The sequence below is a fragment of the Scardinius erythrophthalmus genome (assembly GCF_964197995.2).
Source record: "Scardinius erythrophthalmus genome assembly, chromosome: 21".
Lineage (NCBI taxonomy): Eukaryota > Metazoa > Chordata > Actinopteri > Cypriniformes > Leuciscidae > Scardinius > Scardinius erythrophthalmus.
Genome location: NC_138241.1, coordinates 12,412,133 through 12,436,677, shown reverse-complemented (window position 1 = coordinate 12,436,677; position 24,545 = coordinate 12,412,133). Strand labels below are relative to the sequence as shown.

The 24,545-nt window shown below is 37.9% G+C and overlaps 1 protein-coding gene across 3 annotated transcripts; it reads right to left on the bottom strand.

Annotated features, from left to right (window-relative positions):
- Positions 1-4,418: 4,418 nt before the first annotated feature.
- Positions 4,419-24,280, bottom strand: dhx57 (DEAH (Asp-Glu-Ala-Asp/His) box polypeptide 57). Of its 3 annotated transcripts, none has more exons than XM_081351419.1 (23): positions 24,174-24,280; positions 23,273-23,835; positions 22,421-22,624; positions 20,577-21,478; positions 20,292-20,485; positions 18,378-18,499; positions 18,080-18,278; positions 16,113-16,237; positions 15,900-16,033; positions 15,732-15,786; positions 15,401-15,618; positions 12,907-13,023; positions 12,694-12,790; positions 11,730-11,903; positions 11,391-11,591; positions 9,488-9,764; positions 9,300-9,395; positions 8,190-8,273; positions 7,962-8,099; positions 6,212-6,286; positions 5,996-6,130; positions 5,427-5,627; positions 4,419-5,346 (listed from the first exon to the last, which is right to left on the bottom strand). In XM_081351419.1, exons 2-23 carry the CDS (start codon positions 23,746-23,748, stop codon positions 5,203-5,205), a joined length of 4,368 nt encoding a protein of 1,455 aa, XP_081207545.1. In that variant the 5' UTR covers positions 23,749-23,835; positions 24,174-24,280; the 3' UTR covers positions 4,419-5,202. The 3 variants fall into 3 exon arrangements, with proteins under 3 accessions (XP_081207545.1, XP_081207546.1, XP_081207547.1); XM_081351420.1 differs by having other exon boundaries at positions 22,421-22,621; XM_081351421.1 differs by lacking the exon at positions 24,174-24,280 and having other exon boundaries at positions 4,559-5,346; positions 12,694-12,766; positions 23,273-23,606.
- Between the last annotated feature and the right edge of the window lie 265 nt (positions 24,281-24,545).

Sequence of the window (24,545 nt, the reverse complement as noted above, 5' to 3'; positions counted from 1 at the left end):
AGGTGGTGGAGCTCCTGTGGGAACATTTTGGTCGTGCCGAGGTAGACCTTTTTGCTTCCAGAGAGACATCGCACTGTCCGCTGTGGTTCTCTCTCAGCCATCCAGCCCCGCTGGGGTTGGACGCTATGGTACAGGCGTGGCCGAGGTCACGCCTGTATGCTTTTCCCCCGATCGCTCTGCTCCCAGGAGTTCTGGAAAGGGTTCGCCGGGACGGAGTCAGCCTACTCCTGATAGCCCCGTTCTGGCCGGCCCGAGTATGGTTCTCGGACCTTGTGTCCCTCCTTGACGGCTCTCCCCTAGAGATTCCGATCAGGAGGGACCTACTCTCTCAGGCGTGTGGGTCGATCCTTCACCCCCGCCCAGAGCTATGGAGACTATGGGCTTGGCCTCTGAGGAGGCTCAGCTCATAGAATCTGGTCTCTCGACTGAGGTCGTTGAGACCATTCTCCAATCCAGAGCTCCCGCTACGAGGAGGTTATATGCCGCGAGGTGGAAACTTTTCACCTCTTGGTGTGGAGAGCGCCAACAGGACCCAGTTAACTGCCCGGTTGGTACAGTGCTGGAGTTCCTGCAGGCCCGTCTCTCCACGGGGCTATCCCACTCCACACTGAAGGTGTACGTGGCGGCCCTGGCTGCTTACCACGCCCCTTTGAGTGGAGTTTCTCTTGGGAGACACCCACTTATATCTCGCTTCCTTCGTGGCACTTTGAGGCTGAGGCCAGCAGTACGCACGAGGGTGCCATCATGGGATTTGGCCATCGTCCTAGAGGGTCTCTCCCTAGCGCCTTTCGAGCCCATTGAAGTTCCTTACTCTCAAAACTATTTTCCTGCTTGCTATCTCATCTCTAAAGAGAATTGGAGACATTCAAGCACTCTCGGTTGCTCCCTCGTGCCTGGAATTCTCACCTGGCATGGCCAAGGCTTTCCTTTATCCTAGGCCAGGTTATGTTCCTAAAGTTCCAACTACTGTAGTTAGACCAGTTATACTGCAGGCTTTCTGTCCTCCTCCGTTTGTGACGTCGGACCAGGAGAAACTTAATTTGCTCTGCCCAGTGCGGGCTCTAGATGCTTATGTCCACAGAGCTGCCCTGTGGAGGAAGTCCGAACAGCTGTTTGTTTGTTTTGGGCAGCCCAACAAGGGGTGCCCGGCATCTAAGCAAAGGATGAGCAAGTGGGTGGTTGAGGCCATCTCACTTGCTTACGAGTCAGCCGGTCAGCCTTCGCCTTTGGCTGTACGGGCTCACTCCACCCGGAGTATGGCTGCTTCTAGTGCTCTCCTTTCAGGAGCTTCTCTTCAGGACGTTTGTGATGCGGCAGGCTGGTCCTCACCGCACACATTCGTCAGGTTTTATAGTCTCGATTTCAGTTCCACTCCTGGGGCGCAAGTTCTTTCGTCAGCCTGTGCGCCTTAATTTCACACAACGGGGGATTGCTCGCATGGGGACGTGTGTATTGCGTTCCCACTGCGATTTCACGCAGTGGTAGTCCCTGAAGGGGAACGTCCCGGGTTACGTATGTAACCCTAGTTCCCCGAAGGGACGGACGCTGCGTGTCCTGCCATGCTCCCGGCATCCCCATGGATCGCTTGCTTCAGTAACATCGTAAGCTGTTTCGCTTGTGTTTCAGGGGTGCTTTATAGTTTCCTGGTCGGTGACGTCACCCGCCTACTACGTTCCATCTCGCCATTGACTGATTTCATTCATGCTTCAGACGCACTACGCTGGAGGCGTTCCCACTGCGATTTCACGCAGCGTCCGTCCCTTCGGGGAACTAGGGTTACATACGTAACCCGGGACGTTAATAGTGCAAATTGGACCCTAAACTAAAGTGTGACTGAAAAGTGAAAATGATTCAGAGCAGTATATAATGGAATTTTACAGGACCCTCACAAAAAATCCTAGAAACATTACAACTGAGAATGGGACTAGATGAGCCACTGATTTTAGGATGGAGGTGAATTCCCATGCTGACTCAGGCAATGTGAGGCAAATATTCTATTTGTTATGCTGACAGCACATTGTGCTATTTACGGTTTCTGATTATTTTGTATGAAATATTGAAGTATAAGTGTTTGGCACACCTGGCCCAGTGGCACTACGTGTTTGTCTCAAACTGAGCTTTAATTCTGGCATGTTAAATTAGCGTTTGATGAATTTGACTTAAAACTGGATTTCTTTACTTAAAATACTGTACATTTTTTGTCATACAGATATGAGGGTCTTCTTTTATTTGTATACACTCACTATAACAACTAAATGCTATGCTTTTGTAAAATAAAGGGGGGAAAAAGACCCCCCCCCCCAAAAAAAGGATGTGCTTTCTGTCATCTCTGTCTCCTTGATGGAGCTTGTTACAAAAATGAATCGAAACTCAGTGTATACGTGCTTCAGCCACGATAAGAATTATATCTATAGAAAGCTTTAAATGTGAAATTTAAATGAACCAATTCAAATTGAAAACAAATATTCTCTGTTTATGTAATCCGTATGAACCCAACAAGAGGTACAGAGGCAACGTAGATGTTTATAATGTGTATGAGCGCTTAAGGAAAAGGCATAAGACTGAAAATCTCACTCTACTTGATTAATTAAAATTAAAAAAATAGAAAAAACACGTCTGTTTCTTCAACTGCTTTTCTGGAAGGAAGAAATATTCTTCACCATCATTCCTCTCTCTACTACCCGGCAGCTAATGGTGCTTAAGAAAGGTTCAACCGTGTGCTAAAACACACTGTCCAATTGGCCACCCAGCAATATAAGCCATGGAAACCTGTGGTAATTGACTTCTTGCAGGTGTATCGTGCCACTCCACATGCTGCAACTGGTCTTTCATCCTTTCAACTCTTCTATGGCAGGCACATGTACAGGCTTTTTGCTCCTGTGCACCCACCAATTGAACATATATATTATGAAAAAGTACACTGATGCCAAGCGGGGTGCTCGCACTCGTTGTTTCCAGGAGGAGGATAAAGTGAGGCTACGGAACCCCTTGCATGCTAACATTGGTTATAATAGTCATTTTATAACAGATCCAAAAGCAAAACATGTGAAATAACTATAAAAAGGAGAGGAAATGGCTAATGAGTGGTCCACTGCAGCCCCCTTTTGGTAATACTGGTAATTTCATGTCATTAGCATTTGTTTTCCACCAGGAGACTGAAATCATCAACTAAAGCACATTCTCATGTTATATACATTTTCTTAAAAAGTATTGTATTATTAATCTTCTTTAACGTTAATTTTACTGCACAACTCTAGAGTTAAATAATAATAGTTTAAAATATTACATGTTAAAAAAGTTATTGATAATAAATATATATATATATATGTTACCGGCAAATTTTGAAATCCCGATATTGTATAGAATGCCTAGGCAATGTATAGAATGCCTGATGGTTTTTGGCAAAAATACATTACCTAATTCTATAAATTACCAAGGCATTCTATAGAATGCCGGATTACACACTTTGCCGGTAATATATATATATATATATATATATATATATATATATATATATATATATATATATATATATATATATATATATATATATATATATATATATATATATATATATATATATATATATATATATATATATATATATATATATATATATATATATGTATATATATATATATATGTATATATATATATATATGTATATATATATATATATATATATATTTAACTCTAGAGTTGTGCAGTAACGTTAAAGAAGAAGAACATTATGTGGAGTTACTACTAAATAATGACCCAGCAGGTGATATTGACATACTTATTAACCTTAGAGTAAAGGCACATATATATATAATATATATATGATTAATCAGTGAGGCTCAGAATCTTAAAAATCTCAAAATTCTGTGTGTTGTGGTCGTAGAGACAGTTCTACATCTAAATAAACTCAATTCTAAGATAAAGACAGAAATGGCAGTTGTGAGCGGGATGGTCAAGCTTTGGTCAATGGTGGCCATTTTTTAACACCAAATGCAGCCTTGGTGAACACAAAACTTCTTTCAACACCACAAAAAACATCTTACCAACCTCAAACTTTGAACGGTAGTGCACATTATGCTATATATCATATACAAATCCTATTTGTGTACTTGTTTATACTTATGTAAAGTGTTTGCTTTAGTCCAATAGTAAAGAATAATGGTTCTCAATGAATGAGATGTTCTGCCCGTTCTCTGCGTCTCTTCGGTCTCATTTTCCTGATGCTCTGCTGGTACCAGGAGAGAGACATACACACACTTACTGTACAACATGCTTCATATTCTCATTGGTGTGAAACTACATGAGCAGGTGAATTTTACTTTTCCAACATTATACAACTGCTCATTTCCCCTCCTGAGAGAACGTTACACGTATTACTACTAAGACCATGACATTGTATTTCAATAATTAATGTTTTGGTAAAGGATATTCCCCCAGCATACTCTAAATTGTCCTATATAAATGATATTAATCTCACAAAATACAATTTCTGTCAAAATACTTTTTTTAAAATTACAACCAAACCTTAAAATATGAATGTCATGTAATAGAAAAAGATAAATAGTAGAAAATATTTAATTTGATCACATAACACTTTTTTTGAGGTATCTGAGTGAATAATAGTTTCCCAAAAATGTAGATGTGTACATTTGCACATATTATATCAACACAATATAATGAAACAAATGTTATTTAACAAGTTCCACAAATGGAAAAAAAAAATTATCCACAGATCTAATATGCGTTTTATTTTTAAATACATTTGATAATGCATCTTTTGGCAAAATATGACACATTTCATCATCACATCATCATAGAAGTTTTACCATTACCCTTAAAGACACCATTATGTCTTTTTATTTGGCAATACATACTCACATATACCTCATGCCATACATTTAAAATTCATGCACAGGCCTGCTGTTAGTGCTTATGTCAGTAATATTGCAATAAAGCAGTCCAATATGGACTCCGGCATTCATGGGCTGTTTGTGTGAAATCACACAATGTCAAAGTACATTCATTTATTTAATGAAAGAAACTTAAACTAAAATGAAAAGGCTTTCATTTTCGTATTAAGTGCCTCCACACAGTTCAACAAAATGGCATAAGGCGTTTGTTAAGTGAACATCCCACTTTCATTAAATTGTGAACAGTATGTGGATGTGTAAACAGACAATCTGTGTATTGGATGAATGTGTGTTACTGTGTCGAGATGAGTGACACTATCGTGTGTATGATGCGAGATCCTCGAGGACAGGTGATCAAATCAATGCTGGGATTTTTGATCTTCTCCTCTAAGAGCTGATCCAGCTCCCAGCGCAGCTCTTTCACCAACTCAGCAACCTACATAAAGAGTTTCTGATGAAATACTAGAGCTGTATACTACTAGCATAGCATAACATACTACAGTAAGTCTGTTTTACCTCATGAGACGCAGCAGCAAATTTGATCCATCCATCGTCAAGAGAGATAATGAACTCTCCACGCTGCAGGTCCACGCTCACTCGCCCCCCACCGAACAGCACCATGGGATATACACACACCATGCTACAGTCACGGATAAACACTCGACTGGTCTTCACTTTCTCGTGGTACACCAGGTATGGGCTGTCATAGTGACGCACCTACAAAGAGTGAAACTTCTCAGATCTGACAGCACATGAGGGAACTTACACTTGATTTAAGACAACTGAAATGGTTTATATTTAATTAAAAATCATATTTAATAATAAAATCAATTATATATACTTATGAAATATTATCAAAATATATATTGAATGTATGTAAAAGTATAAATATATTATGTTAAAACACACGCACCGATATACATACATACACACACACACATAAACATATATATACATATATAAGCCTAACAGTGCTTACTTTTCACAATTCAACCAAGTCCTGATGGACAAAATCCTGCCTTTAATATTAGTTTTCCCTAGCAAATACATAATTTTAGATGTGAATGTAGATGTGTGATAGTTACGGAGAAGTTGACAGATGAAGGGTGTATGTGGACGGCTCCATCACTCTTGGTCATGAAGCGCAGTTCTTCTGCTTTGGGCTGCATCTTCACAGCCCCTTTACTGGTGAGCTTATACTTCCCCTGAGGAGATCTCACCTAAACACAACACGGCACGCTTTACACACGTTCACGTTCAACATCTTATATACCAGTCTAGACTCATTTTGCGACACTGACCTGGACAACATTAGGGTAGAGGGCTGCACACAACATGGCAGACATCAACTTTGTGTTATCAGAGTTCAGGTTGGCCTGTTACGGACAGAAAACCAGTTAAAAGGTTAAAGGAACAGGTCACATGCTGTGGGTACTTTACTACTGAGTTCATAAATAATTTCTGCTTCTTAACATGTTTTTTTTTTTTTTTTAAATCAAAAACAAGACAACTGGGTGTGCTATAGGGGTGTAAGCTCATGTGTAGCCACTGGTGCTCATTATATGAGGTAAATATCAGATGAAACCGCAAAATATTTCAAGGCACTCACTCACGTGCCAACATTTGTAGCGCATGCCATCCAATAATCGCAAAAAGCTTTGTGTTTTGTTACCTTTAATATGAAGCAAAGTCTCAACTTTAAAATTCAAACAATAAAATGTCATTTTGGCGCACATGAACTGATCATCTCATCTCCTCTTTACTAGGCTACTAGTTACAGCAAAAAATAAACATGGATGAACATCAGAAGGTATGTTGAAAAATACATTACAACTTACCGAAATTAATCCAGTTTCATGTACTAATCGCTCAATCAGTGTTTCAACCGGGAAAAACATCAATACAACAGCTTGCAGGCTATATAAATCAATTAACGTTACATGTATCTCAAGAAAGCAATTCAATGTCCATAAATTCATTAGTAAGCTAAAAAAAAAAAAAACTCTACAGAAGAGCACTAAATAAATGCACTGTATTAAGCTACAAATTAATTGTATTTTTACTTAACCTGTTAGTGATCTCTTCACTATTTAACGTATGTTTGAATTATTTATATAATAATTATAATAATTTATATTTTACATTTATATTTCACCAACAAAGTGGAGTAGAAACAAAAAGTTGATATAAAAACTGCCTTATGTGTAATTTAAATGTTTTTATAACTCATTTTAAGCTATTTGTTGATTTATAAATAAGTTTGTTTAATTCATTGATTATAATTTAATATTTATTTTCGGTTTCGGTTTTCGTCCAAGTGCACCTAAAATGGGTATAGACTGAAGTGGAAAGGATTCTTTGATGAACAGTTTGAAGAATAGCATTTATTTGAAATAGAAATCTTTTTAACATTATAAATGTATTTTATTTTGTTTAGATCAATTTAATGTGTCCTTGCTGATTAAAAAAATACTGCCTCCAGGAGTGTAGTAATTTAAACATAATATTATTCTGAATATTTCTTAATAAAAACATTTACGTAGATTTGCACAAGAGTATAAAAATAGAAAAAAAAGTAAAACATTTAAGATCTTTAGGTTTACACGTTACACCGCCTTTCGAACAGTCTAAAAACCGGCGCTCAACAATCTCGCATATTACTGCTGTAAAAAAAACACACTATCCAAATGAAATATAGGACACAACATCTTAAACATTTTACCTGCCTTTAGTTTTAAAAATAGCATAATTTCCAAACTAATATTAATCAGAGACAATCAGAAGAATGTTTGTAACGCAAATGCACCATTTCATTTAATTTTGTCTACTCAAATGTATCACTAACTACATCTAATACCAGCTGTCTCAGACCAGTAAAAATTTGTATAATTAAATAAATATTTAATTTAAGGAAAATATAAAAATATTTTACATTAATTTTACATTTAAGAATCCCCCTTTTAAAGCTAGTGTCCCTACTACTTGTCAACAAGATATTTATGAAAACATATAAATATCCATATTTACCCAGCACTCAAAAATCACTGTTACCTCATAGCCTGTGGCCTCCAGCACCCCATCACCTCCCTTTGAGCTCATTTTTTCAATGACCCTGGCTTTCAGTCCATCCTTCACAAAGCCAATGTCAGACAGGAGCTCGGCAAACTGCCTTTTAAGACTCGCTATCTCCTGAGAGAACACACACAAAACAGAAAAATCATCCAAGCGTGCCAAATTGACTGGCATCTCCGCTGAGCTGAGCAGAGATCAGTCTCTCACCTGTAAGCCCCGGATGGAGAGGAAGTTCTCTCTGCAGTATTGGTAGCCAGCCCTAGAGCCACTCTGTGCTGCGGTACACCAACCCTGAACACAACACGAGTCTTCATGATTATATCAAACAGCACATTTCATCAACAAGTACTGAATAATCAACTAGGCACAGATCTTCATCAGTACTTTTCAGAAATGCATAAATAAAGATATTCTGACTGATATGATAATCAGAGGTAGATCAATATATTGGGAAGAATGATTCTTTTTTAATTATTGAACTGGCTGATAAAATGTCTGATACACTAATTAGAAGAAGCTTTGCTGGCATCAAATTCAAAAAATTCTGACAGCCTTGTAAATGGAAAATAAACTATTTCAATATATTAAAATATACAAAATATTTCAGTGAATTTTAAGTAAATAATATGTAAAATTACAGTTAATTGATTTACTTGAATTAAATTTGCTATTGTATCTATCAGAATAAAAAAAAAAAAACATATTGCTAGAGCACTATATTAAATATTATAATCTATACACTACCGTTCAAAAGTTCAGGGTCAGTAAGATGTTTTTGAAAGAAGAATCTTACATTTAGCAGGGTAGCATTTATTTAATTTAAAATCTAGTACTGTAAAAAAATACTGTAAAAACAGAAATATTATTACAATCTAAAATAAATGTTTGCTATGTTCTATAATTTAACAGTTCATGTGGATCATGGATCATGTGATTATGTAATTAATCATATTGATATGTAATTTGCATTGCCATTTAAGTGAAATTATTGAACTTAAATACTGTATATGAGCTTGATAAAAACGATCATTCAAGAAGAAAATTTCAGATGACATTAAGAGGCTTTTGCATCTGAACTCTTCATATATATATATTTTTTTTTTATAGTACACAATATATGCACTGATTGTGTATGAGGGTAGAATCAGCAGTTGCAGAAGTCTGTGGATGCATTTAAACAAGGCCACATATGATTCTGTAAAATAAAATTATCTAATATTTCTTTAAGAAAAAAAAAACAAGCAAGTTTTATTGTGTGTATATATCATAATAAATTGTGTATCTGTAGTCACTAATTTAATCAGAGCCTGTACTGACCTTGTACGCCTGCAGCAAAGCTAGATGGTCACTGTTTGCCAAAGAGAAACCCAACTTCTTCTCATTAGCTTCCTCTCGTTTATCCCAAGGTGACACCTGTGAGCGTGGCCATCAAGAGAACATGGATCTCAGGTAACATAGTACTGCACTGGAGTATCATCATCTAATACATGCGTGTAGTGACTTACGAATGGACTCTTGAAGGCCAGGCTGGCGGCAATGGTGAGAGCAGGGTCCAGGCAGCGGAAGATGGCACCCAGCAGCATGAGTTTACCGATGCGGACGTCCACGGGCAGACAGGCCAAATGCCAGCCCAGTGGAGTAAGAGACTCCTCATCCGTCAGGGCGCCCAGGGCACACAGGCGCTGTTTAGCGGCCTCCAGACTGCCTTCTGTGGGTGGCTCGATCAGCTGGGAGAAGACTGAGTCCAGAGGACGCTCCGAAAAAACATCCAGCACCTTAACCCTGAGAGAGAAGAGAAGAAACGGGGTCAAGTTTAATCTATTAAAGGGAGTTTAAATAAAAAATTCTGCCATCAGCTACTCACTCTCATGTTGTTCCGACAAAGACTTCCATCTTTGAATCACAAATGATTTTTTTTTTTACGAAATCGGAGTGATTTCTGTCCCTCCATTGAAAGTCTATTTACCGAAATATCTGACAGTTCAAAACAAATCGAAGAGATCGTAAAATATATCCTTATGAATCAAGCGGTTTAATCCAAGTCTTTTGAATAGACATGATCACTTCGTTTGATGAACAGATTTTATTTTATTCACTAATAAACAATGATCAGAGAACACACAGAGCACTCAATATGGTAAACGGAAGCTCAACCGTACTTGGTTCTTGAGGAAACTCAAACGTGCAGGCGTGACGTACGAATAAACCTCATTCGTTCTCTCAGATCCAGCAAGCACACTTGACCTTTCATTTGCCATATTTGAGAGCTCTGTGTACATCCGCTGATCAATGTTCATATGTGAATAATAAATTAAATCTGTTCATATAGAGCGATCATGTCTCTTTAAAAGACTTGGATTTATTTTACAATCTCTTTATACATTTGAAGCATCATAGTTTTGGGTGAATAGACTTTAAATGGAGGGACAGAAATCAGATTTCATTAAAAAATACCTTGATTTTTGTTCTGAAGATAAACAAAAATCTTATGGGTTTGGTGGGACGGTAAATTATGACAGAATTTTCCTTTTTGGGTCAACTAACCCTTGAAGATCTAAACCAATATACCAAAATGCAAGTCCTTGATGGTACAGGAGAGCTACATTGCATCTATATAACATACAGCTGGTACAATCTTAGTTCCTGTTCAGATGCTCAGGTCATCGTTTAGCTATAGAAACAGGTGGATGGAGTAATACACCAGTGGCAGAGAGAATCTGTAACTATTGTAAGATAACCTTGAATACCTCTGTGATTGAAGATAAGAAGCAATTCCTGTATGACTGTTCTTTGTATGTGGATCTGTGTAAAAAATATTTGGGTGATCTCGCACTTGTTGGTGATGTTTGTATTGATGTGTCACAGGTCTGTGAGTCAAAGTATGCATGGAGATCGGCATTGTATATATACCATGGAATGAAGAAAGAGCATCTGTCATGCTATTGTGAATTTTTGGAACTCTGGGCCGAGAGGCCATGTATTCCTGAAATTAATTTGAAACTGAAATCAGGTTTACTTATATTAATTAAAAGGAAAACCATGCTGTTTTTTCCTTTTAAGTGAATGTGACGTGACGTGACATGAACTTGTCCTCTGTATTTAACCCATCCAAGTTAGGGCACACACATTAGGAGCAGTGAGTAGTGAACACACACACAACACACACACACACGGAACAGTGGACAACCATTTTTCTGCGGTGCCCGGAGAGCAATTAGGGGTTAGGTGCCTTTCTCAAGGCCACCTCAGACATGGGTATTGAGGGTGGAAGAGAGTGCTGTTCATTTTCCATTTTCACCTCACCTACCATTTTCCAGCCGGCATTGAGAATCGAACCCCACAACCTTCGGTTCACAAGTCAGACTCTCAAAACATTAGGTCACGACCACCCAATATGAAGTCGGTTACCTTAGACAGAGCTGCTCCAGAGGAACTCTCTGGATCTCAGGCAGCTGCTGTTGGCTCAGGTGGTGTGTGAAGCGGTGGCCGGTAAACAGATGGAAGCAGACGCCTGACGCCACACGACCGGCACGGCCTTTTCTCTGAAGAGCGTTGGCACGAGACTCCCACACGTCCTCTAGACTCTCCATACTGCGACTGGCATCGTACCTAACACACACGCGCAAATTTATGATAATGCATCCATATCCACAAAGAACACTCAATGTTTTCCAGGAAAAATAAACATCTAGTTATTTTTTACAGGGTTTCACAAATACAAGTTTCAGAACCAATATGCAGTCAAACCTCTTCTCCTTCATCCGGCCAGAGTCTATGACATACACCACATCATCAATGGTGACAGAAGTTTCAGCAATGTTGGTGGAGATGATGATTTTGGTCACACCCTCAGGTGGCCGAGTAAAGACCGCTTGCTGCTCCTCATTAGACAGGGATGAGTGTAGAGGATACACTACACACCTAGAAATTTTAGACACACACATAACTAAATTTCATCATCATGATTCTTACAGGTGAATCTAGCAAACAGTTGTCCAAAAATCAAAAGAACTCTTTTATTATTTTTTATTTGTTTTATTTTTATTTAATGTTCAAAAGTTTGGGGTTGGTTTCAATTTTATGTGGCATTCATTTTGATCAAAAATACAGTAAAAACAGTTGTATTGTGAAATATTATTACAACATGATTTGATGCTCAAGAAACATTTATTATTGCTGTTGTAAAAAAAGAACAGCATGTCTGTGAAACAGAAATCTTTTGTAACATTATAAATTTCTTTACGGTCACTTGTGACCAATTTAATGCATCCTTGCTGAATAAAAGTATGAATTTGTTTCCAAAAAAAAAAACTGTCTCCAAACTTCCGAACGTTAGCGTATAAAAATAAAAATAATATGATATAGTAATTATGTTAATGATCATTTGTTTTTCATATTTCCCATTATTCTCAATGGTGATTCTCAGTTAACTCTTATTGACCAGTTAATTAGCAAACATTACAGATAAAGTAATACAAATACATCATGGATAAAAACTTTACAATTTATTTATTTTTATCATTTTTGTTACATTTTAGCTTCATAGTAATGAGAGGACAAGGTCAGAGGAGTGTCACGGTGCAAATAGATTTAATATGTCCAGGACATGTTCTTTATAAATTCAATCATAAAGACTACTTAAAAAAAAAAAAAAAGTTAATTTACATGATCAATAACTGAATACTCCTGGCCCCAATAGAAAAAAATATACCTGTTTGTTCGTCTATTATTGAACATCCTATTAGACTGCAGCTGTTCATATAATTGCTTTATTTCAGCCAGTCCTGGTAGGAAGACCAAAACAGCCCCTGTGCATTCACACATACACAAAAACAGTCAATCAAGGTAATTTTTTTAACCTTGATAAGGAAGCTGTAATTATTTTAAGCAGGCATGTAGTGCAGGTGTTTATTGTGCTCTTTACCTGGTGGGTAGCTGTGGTCTCCATCAACAATCCACTCCAACAGACTCTCCACCAGGTCCATGTTGATTTTGTCAAGATCCATAGCAGCCAACGTTTTCACTACAGACTTTGAGTAATCTTAACAAAAGAAGCACAATGATATTTTACTCACTAGGGTTCAGTGTGTTATATCAGATTGCACAGAGAACTAATATGAAGAATACAACTAACAAGCAGGTTGAACTTTCTACCATCACAATCACAAGGATTTTCTTTTTCCCCGAAAATGCTAGTTAATGTTATTGTATTGGACTAAAATGTACTGACTTTGGTCAAATAGGGTATAGCTTCCCAAAAATGTAGAGGGTTTTTTCCCCCCTTGTTACACTTGATGACCGTCCTACAAACAAATAACTTATAAATATCTTGTTATGCTATGTTATTGCCAAATACTGGATTTAATTTGATTGATTCAATTTGAATGGATTCGATCTGAGCTTGTGCACCTCAGGGTTTTTTTGTTTTTTTTTTGGAGGCGAGTAATCTTAGGTGAACTTTTTTTAAAGTATTTTTTTAGAAGGTGTTTAGATCAGTGAGGTCACGACCAATCAGTTCCAAAAAGACAAAATACAAATCCTGTGCTGATTGACAAACAAGTTGACAAAAAGACTGAATCCAATATTTGGTGATAATATAGCATAATGTAAAAAGTTACCATTATTTATATATTACCATTTCTACAGTAACAGTTGACTAATGTGCCTTCAAGTTCATAGTACATCAAAGATACTATATATTGTTTGAACTTCTATGAAAATGATTGGACTGAAAGACTATCTCAGTATTCAGACTCTGTATGAGCAATGTACATTAAATGAGGCTAAAGGGATTTTAAGTGACCCACGTCATGTACTCTACCCCTCTTATGAACTCTTACCGTCTGGAAGAAGGCATAGAACTCTCCGTTATAAACAGAACAGGTTTAAAAAACTCTTTTGTACCGGTATCAATTAGATTGTTGAACAGCGAATTAGTGACGTCTACCTATTCTTTTGTGTATGGTGTGTATGAATATTTTGTGCAATTTTTTTTATGAATCAGGTTTTGGCAAAATGCAGGCTATGGAGTCCATTACAAATTTCCCTATCAGGGACAATAAAGTATATTTCATTTCATCAATCAAATAAATTCATCAAAAAGATAAATAAACAAAAGCCATACATGTGCTCTATATTGCAACATTTAGTTGACATTAAACGCAAGTCCAAAGAAGTTAGTATTCAGTAATGACTTTAAGACTGGTAAGAATGGTGCAGATCAAATTTGAAGAGGCAGGCAGTTCAACAGTTTAGGGCCCACGGTAGCGAAGGCACGATGTCCCCTTAGCTTTAGTCTGTACCGGGGAACACATGAACACATGTCTTTGTGTCCCTGATCTGAGAGCTCTAGAAGGATTATGTAAAACTAAAAAATCAGAGAGCTAGAACTTGGAAGAGTTACAGCAAGGTTATTCAAACACTTAAACGAATAAAATCAACCGGCAGCCAGTGAAGTAATGCTAAAATTGGAGTAACATGGTCATATTTGCAGAGAGTGAGACCTTTTAAGAATCTTGCTGCAGCATTTTGGACTGTCTGAAGCTGTGCCAAGATGGAGTTTATAGCATTTTACAAAGAGTTACAGTAGTCTAAACCAGATGACAGAAACATGAATCACATGAAAACATGAATTAAGGAAAGGCTTTACTTTGATAAGCAGACAGAGCTTGCTTATCAAGTTTCAAATCAATGTCTAGCAGTACACCCAGAAGTCTTAACTGAAGATGTGAGGTGATGTAATTGTGGATAAAGCATCAATCTACCATCGGGAGGACCAGAAAAGTTGAACTTGGTTTTATTTTAATTTGACCGCCTAAGTGAGTGTACAGTCTTATTTAACCATGGCTCATTTTTCTCTTTAAGGCATTTAGGTTTTAATGGTACAACAGAATCTAAAAAAACTAAGACAGGTAGAACTAAAAATAATAAAATGTTCATCCAAATCTATATTTAGGGCTCTCTAATAGTTCAATGGTACTAATATCTTTATACATCTGAGAAAACTTAGCACAGTTTGATGTTCTCTGGTATTACATTCTGTGTAGAGAATTGGACTGTAAATAAATGGCAAAACAAAGTAATTTGCATTACTTATTTGAAAATGTAACTTAGACATTTCATTGTAAATTTAAAAGTAATGTGTTACTTTACTCATTACTTGAAAAAAGTAATCTGATTACGTAACTTACTTGTCATGCGCGCAACATTGTTTAAAACCAAGTCTAGCGTGTGGCCCTGTAAATGAGTAGGGCTGTCTACCCATTGGGCGATGTCAAATGATTCCACCAGATATAACATTTAATTTGATTACAAATCAGTACCACAGAAAATGTGAATATTAAATAAGGTAAAGAATTTTAACAGCTCATGGGTTAAAAAAAAGTAAAAAACAAATAACAAAATTCTAGTGTACTTACTAGAATATCGAACAGTGAGCTCCTGTTGACCGAGCTGCTGATCAGGGATGGAGTCTTTGATCGAATCCTTTTTCATCAAGGAGGTAAAGGACCAGCCACAACCATCATCATCAAAGTCTTCAACAGGAGCCCGGCCCTTTCCAGCGGCGCCACCCTGACCGGAGGGACGATTCTGCTTTGAGGAGCGTCGGTATGGACTACCATCTTCAATTACATACCTTCACAACAAATAAACAAAACGTGTGTTGTAAAGACTGTGTTTTTATTATTGTGTGAAGAAGTATGTAGAAGAATAATCATAGACTAAGCAATATGTATTGTATGTCAATACCTGGTCTTAGCGATGGCGTCTTCAAGGAAGAACTGCTCCACTGGGAATGTGCGTCCTTTAGATAGGAAAGTCAATTTGAAAAAGCAAGTAAGAAATGTGTGATAGGTTACATCCTTATAAACTACAGAGTTTATATATTTTATAGCAGTACCAGTGTAATGGGAGTACCTGGTATATGGATGCTGGGGCAGTTGTTGAAGTACTGTGAGAAGAGCTCAGCATTCAGGGTTGCACTCATCATAATTATTTTCAGATCAGTCCTTTTTACAATCAGATCCTTCAGAACCAGCAACAGGAAGTCACTGCAAGACAGGAATCATTTTACTGTCAGACTCGCATCATGTGAATGTGATTTTAAGTGCATGTGTGCTTTCCACAGACCTCTCTTCTGTCCGTTCATGGACCTCATCCACGATCACATGTGTGATGCCACGGAGCTCAGAGTCACCTTCTAGCCTCCGCAAAAGGACACCGGTGGTGCAGAACATCAGCCTTGTGCTAGAGGACTGGATACAAGAAAACACATACAATAACATTAGGAAGACCAGGAATTTTTTATAGAAATTAAAAATCCAGCAAGGATGTATTAAGCTGATCAAAAGTCAAGTCAAGTCAAGTCACCTTTATTTATATAGTGCTTTTTACAATACAGATTGTATCAAAGCAGCTTCACAGTGATAACATGAAAATAATACAACAAAGTTTGTTTCTAGAAGAAAATTGCGACATCATCCACCTTAAGTAAGGCAGACCAAAAATATTGTTGAATATTAAATGGCCCCAACTAAGCAAGCCAAAAGCCAAGGCAACAGTGGCAAGGAACCAAAACTCCATCAGGTGAAAGAAAGGAGAAAAAAGCCTTAGGAGAAACCAGGCTCAGTCTGGCCAACGAGCGAACAGTGTATGATTCAGGCAGCATTACAGGTCAGAAGTCAGATTGGATCAGAACATTCAGAATATTATCCAGTTCCATCTGGTTGGAAGTCGTAGTCATCGCGCCGGTATGGAGACGAGTGACAGTAAAGTCATTTGCAATGTTACAAAGGATTTCTATTTTAAATAAATGCTGATCTTTTGAACTTTCTGTTCATTAGAGAATCTTGAAGAAATTGTATTTCTGTTTTCAACATTGTTAAAAATAGGCAATGTTTTTTGGGCATATCAGAATGACTTCTGAAGGATCATGGGACACTGAAGACTAAAGTAATGGCTTTAAAGTAAATTTACATAAAGTAAGTTACATTTTAAAATATATATAAATAGAAAATAGTTATTTTAAATTGTAATAACATTTCACAATATTACAGTTTTTAATTCTTTCAAAAACATTAAAGAATCTTATGGACCCCAAACTTTTGAATGGTAGTGTATATATTTTGAGATTTCAGCCTTTTTACTATCAACAATATACATCTTGGCATTTATGCATTTGCCCTGAATGATTTTATTCAATGAATGAAACCATAATGAGGAGGACCAAATGTTATTGCAACCAATTTAATTGCAAGTGTTTAATGCAGGATCTAAAATATAGTAGAAAATACATTATTGGTGTGTTCGCACTTTTTTTTTGGTCCAATTTTATTTAGTCCTGGTTCGCTTAGCGTTCACACTGTCATTTTTAACACCAAACCTAAAGATAAAAATTAAACAAAAAACACGGCTTTTATGATGTATATTTTGCGGCAGAACTTACCAAACTTTCAGAACAAAGCTGTGTGCTGGGCTAAATGTGTTTGTTGTATGTGCGTACATTTGATGATATTTTTACCAGACGAGAACTCGTGAAGAGCTTATAAATGTGTTAAGGAGTCAAAACAGAACCAGGAATTCCTCCATTGCACACAAACGAAGATCTGCTGCAAGAAGACGGACTGTAACTGTAATGGCCAACATAGCTTCTAGGTAGGCCGTAACTAGGCTTGAGCATTCTGTCCTTATTAGGGTCGCATCTTGTGACATCACGTCCTGTTTTGGTTATTTTAGATGTATTTGGGCCATGTCGCATTCATATTTCAGTCGAACCGCACCAGAGTTTGCTTGGAAGTGGACCGAGACCCATGAAAAGGCTTGTTTGGTGCTGCGTTCACACTTATTCAAATTAACTGCACTATAGAGCAATCGCACCAGAGTTCCTTTTAATTTAACCAAACCTGCTAAGTGTGAACACACCTAGTAAATTAAATCACTTATTTGTGTGCATTTTCAAGCAATTATGGCAGCAGCAATTTAACAAATGATGATCAAATGACGAAGAAAATCTTTTAAAAATATATTGTAAATATTTTTGTATCACTCAGTCTCAAGTAGAACCAGTAAATGTGGTTGGTATGTAAAAACTGTGTTACCCTGACGGTCTCCAGCCGGATCTGGTAGCCTGTAGAGTGACCCAGGGCCTCTGCTCGTTCCTGGGCCACTCGGGTCGCCACAGTGATGGCAGAGATTCGGCGTGGTTGAGTGCACATAATGTTGGCCACTCTATCCGGCCGCCCAGTCTGGAGGAAATTATCCAGGATAAACTGAGGAATCTGAGTGGTTTTCCCGCACCTAAAGTTACATTAATTCAGACATTAAGAGATGCCAAGAACAACAAATAAAAATAAAAATTGGTCAACAGAATATCAATAAAGCAGATCATAGTCCTACCCAGTCATCCCACTGATGACGAGAACCTGGTTCTTATCCAGACACTCCAGTATGACATCTTTCTTCTGCCACGCAGGAAGCTTCTGCCTCTGCTCCTGCATCGATGTATACCGCCTCGAAGACTAACAGAGAGAACACACACGGATCAGTTAACCCAAATGATGATACTGGAAAATCGATTTCAAACTTTCTTCTGTGTAACAGAAAATGTGATAATTTGAACAATACCCTTGCTGCTCTCTTCCATATAATGGGGACAGGGTGTTGCAAGCTCCAAAATGACACACAAAAAAATTCACTCCAAAAGTACTTTATAATGAGGTTTGGTCACAAGACACGGCGGAACCAATGAAATTTGACACAATACCAGAAGCAATGTGTTAAAGGCAGCATATTGGATTTAAAACCTATGCTGAGTCCCAATTTGCATACTATCCGTCCTAAATAGTATTCGAAATTAGAATTAGTGTGTCCCAAATCATGGTATGTTGAAATGAGTATACCAAAGATACCCAGATGGTCTCCTTTTCTGGTTAGAATCTGAAGTGCAGATCCATGCTCACTCTAACAGCTAATATTGCCCTCAACCCAATGCGTGTCAGACAAGAATTCGATAAGAACTAAAAAAAATTTTTTTTTAAACAACAAACAAGGCAGGTGTGGAAGTCCAATGGTTAAGTAGAGAGGTTAGATAAAGTGTGATTAATAATCAGTATCTAACCTGATGAAGAGATATTTATTCAATGTTATCCACATTATATTTCATCTGTAACAGCATTGTGAAGTTTTGTAAGGATACGTTTGGTCATTAACGTTAAAATGCATCATTATGCAAATTGGAAAACATGAGGAGAGTTCTCCACATTAAAGACCCCACGACTGGCAGATCAACGTGCTACTACATTTCTCTCCAGAACAGTATGAAATGAAATTAAATTGAATGTATGAGGATTTTAACTGTGACAAGATGATTGACAGGGCAGTTTAAACGGTGACAGGATGCATGTAACTAAGAGACAGAGCTGTCCATTTAAGGAACAATTATGACAAAGTATTATATCCCAAAGCTTGCCTATTTCTGCTACACACTCAAAAGTATGCACTTTTCCTTCACAAAAAGAGAAGGTAGGTATAGTATAAATAGGCGAATTGGGATGCAGGCCTACAGTGGAGCACAAGATTTTCAGTGAATAAAACTTAAATTTAAGTATGTCTGATACGCAAAACTATCATATGATTTCAAAACATTTGGGACTTTGCATTGGTCAATAGGACTATTTGTATGATTTTTTATGATCCATGAAAGAAAGTTGAGTCCTAAAACCCAGAAACAAGTTGGCATTTTTGCACTTCCAGTGCCCTTGTCCTGAAGTCAGTGGGTGTTTGGTCTGTGGATAACACAAGCTCAAAATATTTAAACGCTTTACTCAAATTACATAAAATACATCAGTAAAACCACAACTGTGATATTTTTTAAACCTTTTAGGTGTCTTGAAAAGGGTGGTTGCTTTGTTACTGTAAGTGGTTAAATGGGACTCCAGAGGTTGTCGGGGACATTAAATGTCATCAACCCTCTCTTGCAAACTATTCAAACTCAAACTTTCCAACTTGTAGATTAAAGATTGAAAGAGTTGTCTGAAGCTTAGTGGTTGTAAAGCTGAAGTCATGTGACCATGGAGTAGTTTGACTTCGGAGCTTTTTGCTTGTGCCAAATGTTTTAGGCTCCATATCTGTATTAATAAGTCAAGATTATCTTGATGAACAAAATGTGTAAGAATAAACTTTTGTTGGTCACAGAGCTTATTTTCTGCAATAATGACAGCGAATATTCATAATTTACTACACCAAAAACATTCAGACCCATCCAACCCAATGAGGGCAGGGTATGTCTTGCCCAATCGTCAGCTGTGTTACCTGTTTCCTCATGAACTCTCTGCAGAGTTTCTTGTTCTCTTGCTGTATTTGCTCAGTTTTGATCTCTGCCTTCTTCACCATCCTCTTCCTCAAGTTTACATAGCTTTCGTTTTCCACAGGGATACACTCCTCTACATCTTCATAATCATCCTCGTCTTGTTCTTCATCAATATCCGCTCTTAGGAATGAAGCATCTAATTGAACACACAGCGAGTAAATTTTCATTTTTGGATGAAGTATGGTTACTTTTAATAATGACAAGTTTTGAGACGTCCAATCCCTCACCTTCCTTTTGATTCAGTCTGTGGTTTGTGGTCTCGGTGGTCTTGACTGAACGATCTCTAGTTGCTGAACCATTCGTAATGCTGTCTACGATGTTCCTACTGCTCCGATTCCTTGCCGGAGTGACAGTGGGTGGAGCCAGCACAGTGGGTGGAGCTAGCACTGGGGGCGGAGCACTGTACTTGTGATGAGCAGCTGACAGCAGTTCTCTGACAGGTCCGTCCTCCTCCAAACAGGAAATGAGCGTGTAGACCACCGGCTCACCTTCCTGCGCAGCACTGAGTGACTGACCGAACAGGTACTCGGTGACATTGAGGCGGCCCGGCCCTGAGAGCGATTCATCTGTGCTACTGAAGGCCACGAGAGGAGGTTGAAAAGGATAAAAACTACCTGGTTGGAACCGAATCTCCAGCTGGTAAACGGGAGCTTCTGTGCTGCTAAACCCTGGTTGACTTCCTTTACAAAAATCTCTGGAAGAGCTCGATTCATGAGTTTGGTGCTTGAAATTGCAGCGGTTGCCAAACTTACAACCAGCCCCCTTTAGGTAAAACTTGCAAATCTGACCGGACCCCGACTGCTTTTTACAATTCAGAGACTCTGAAATTTTCATCCGGCTAATATCCAACCATAGCAAATCAAGCTGAATAGTCCAAACACGACTGCTGATGCGCTCACAGAACCGCTCTCCGTAGATCGCGGTCAAAGCGAAGGCCTCTTCCTGTCGCAAAGCTACACATTCCTCCAGTGAAGGGAGGTCGGGCCTCTGGGGGCTGAGGGCGCTAGAGCCAAAACGTTCAGTGAACATCTGGGATAGGAGGTGCTCTAATGTCGCTCCAACCTCACCACGTCCACTTTCTTCTCCAGCCTCCAAAGCTCGTCTACTGCGCTCACGGTCAAACCCATACCTGAAACATGGGAATCCTGAGTTACTAATATATTGAGTGAACAATCAGATTTAGTACTTTATAAAAGTAATCTGTAAAAAAAAGGTCAACTACCATTCAGACATAATCTATTTGCACATGTTATGTTACACATCTTTATCACTTTTTTAATACACTTTATCCCTCTGGTGCTTTTTAGTCATTTTTGACTGAAGATCTTTACGGTTTTTTTTTTGTTTGTTTTTTACTTCATCGGTATGGTACGAAACTTGGTAAAGGTTTTGGCACTTGCTATGTGCACAAACACAAAAGTTAAGGTTAAATAGTCCTGAAAAAAGGAGTCACTTTGTGTTCCAGTATTGTCTATAAGGGTTTTTTGGGTTACATTTTATGTTACTTTTTACACTTATTGCATAAAAACAATATATAGTGAAAAACTGTAAATGGTTTAACATTGCATTATATGTAATTCTACTGTAAAATACTGTCAAATGTATGGTTATTGCAAGTAAAAACTATGAATTACTATATAATTTATGGTATTTTATATAAATAATTTTGGTTCTTCTCATTTTTGTTAGCAGTAATGTACATTAGGGTGTTTTTTGTTACATTCAATGGTGTTTTGTCTTTGTTTGTATGACACTGTGCACTGTGGCTTCCACATGTACCACCTGTATTATCATGGTGGTTTTCAGTACATTTTAAGGTAAAAAGTAGGATTAGGAAGTTGATTGATGCATTAACGTTATATCAAATAATTAAATATATGGTTATAAGTTGTATGATAGGCAGGCACCAATATGCCATCCTGTCATACCTCAAACAATATCTCTGTATCTTTTTACAGTGAATTTCTGACAACCACAGCTGCTGTTTGTACTGTAAATTTAACAGAATGTTTTGTACAGTGTACCATTACTACAATAATCTTGAAATATTATGAGTGATGTCTGTTTGTACCTGCAAAGAGTGCCCAGAGCAAACAGGGAGATCACCGGGTCTGGCTTTGCTTTCTTCTCCTGGACCGAATCCTCCATCCAGTCCTCATTCTCTGCATATTCCACTCCATCATCATGGGTAACCCAGAACTGACCTTCGTCACGATGGTCCAACTCATCATACTCTTCTTCCTTTTCCTCTTCCTCCTCACCACCTTCAGAGCTGCTATATGACAAAAATAGATTATTCAACATTGAACAACCAATGTAAACCAATATAAACTTAGATTGCATTCATTTTCCAATTATATAAGGTTTCAAGACCTTTGATGTGGTTTGATAAAGTCAATACTTTGATGTACGTATAGATGCAAACTACAGATTCATAGTATATACAATAGGTACCTTTAGCATTTTTCACAGCCTTGGGTGACTTCATTAAAAGAGCAAGTTTGTTACAGAGAATTTGTCATTCAGACTTATAAAGTTTACAAAATGATTGCAATATCGATAATTTCTTTCACATTCAATGTTCTTTTTTGCAGAAAGTCTTTCCAAAATGTCTGTACAATTTGACAATACAAAAACAACTGAGAATGACATCAAGACTTCTCAATAAGTACATCACTTGCAATGCTTCATGGGATGAGGAGTTCATTCCCTCATAAGAGAATATACTGTAAATACACAATATACAGTACTGCTATTATTAATATCACATGCTATTATTACTGTGTAATGTTGAGATTCTTGAAGTTATCTTGAAGTTGGTTGGACTGGTTTGGTTTGTGTCTTAAAACTAGTCCTACTTAATACTTACAGAAACAGGCCTCTGAAAAAGTGGATGCCTCTATAGAAACAAACACAAGTTCACCTGTTCGATGAGTGATAGTCCTGGCTCTGAAGTTCCCGCAGCAGTTCTTTGACCTGTAGTTTGTTCTCTGACGTCATGTGTATCTTCTGCAGGGGTAGTTGCACTTGCTCAGGTTTAAATCTGGATCTCTTCTCCTCCTCATCATCATGTCTTCTGGGCAGTCCCTGAGATCTTCCTCTGCTAGTTCCTCCACAAGCTCCACGAGCTCCACGAGCCCCACGAGCCCCACGGACACCTCCACCTCTTGAACCTCTAGATGAGGGAGGCTTGAATGACTGACTGGGACCAAAATCCAGACTGAAATCATCTCCATCATCCCAGCCTCCAGTGGCAGCTTTCCTGCTTCCACCTCCTCCTCCTCCTCCACCTCCTCCACCTCCTCCACCACCACCACCTCTTCCACCTCCTCTTCCACCACCTCTGGGTTTATTGAACCGTCCTCCACCCCGGTTGGGTTTACTCCTCCTTCCACTCATTATTTCAGCTCCCTTTTAGTGTAACGTTATTTCCTTTCAACTGAATCATACATGCGTCAGTAACTTACACGAATCAGTACACGTATCCTGAAAAGCAACAATTGCCTCAGTAACGTTAAACAAGCAAATATACTGATTTCACACATATACACACACAAATATATATTTGCTTAATTACATTTACCCGTTGACATTTTATTTGTAAAGATTACAAGCATAAACCGACCATTTAAGTGTGGAAACCACTGCTCTATATAATGTCATTCTATATAACGTTAGATCAGTGGTGGAAACACATTGACGTTGGTCAGACATAAGTTCAGGACGTACAGCTAGTTGTAACAGTTACATACTACAGGGCTACCACATAACGTGAGTACAGTCATTTAAAGAAAAAAGTTATTTGACAATGAAAGCCAACTCACAAATCATTCCGATCATATGATGTTTCGCCAATCTCTGGCTGTACATGTATAGGTACTTTAGTATCAATCTGGAAATCCAGATTGAAACCTGCAGCAAGACAAAGAGCTTAAACAGGAAAGATGTTACATTTTTCAAAATAAAAGTCTGGTTTGCAACAAAATAAAAGCTTCAGCTCTTTGGCGTTTTTATTACAAAATAGCCTTTCCTATAGTACTGAAAAAAAAATAGCTTTAAGCTGTTGAACTTACGTGTATCACGATTGATAATGTTTAACCCATTTGTGCCCAAATTTTTCTGAAAGGTTGCATGCATATAGTTGTGTTAATAGTGTCCAATGTGAACATGTTCTGCATTTATTTTCCACAGGTTTT

What these genes read in the sequence shown, in the direction of transcription:
- dhx57 (XM_081351419.1), bottom strand. Translation starts at nt 23,748, where the DNA reads ATGAGTGGAAGGAGGAGTAAACCCAACCGGGGTGGAGGACGGTTCAAT. An exon ending in CAGACTGAATCAAAAGGAAG is followed by an intron (nt 20,486 to 20,576) that starts GTGAGGGATTGG and finishes GTGTTCAATTAG; the next exon opens with ATGCTTCATTCCTAAGAGCG. An exon ending in TGGCCTTCAAGAGTCCATTC is followed by an intron (nt 9,396 to 9,487) that starts GTAAGTCACTAC and finishes CCACGCTCACAG; the next exon opens with GTGTCACCTTGGGATAAACG.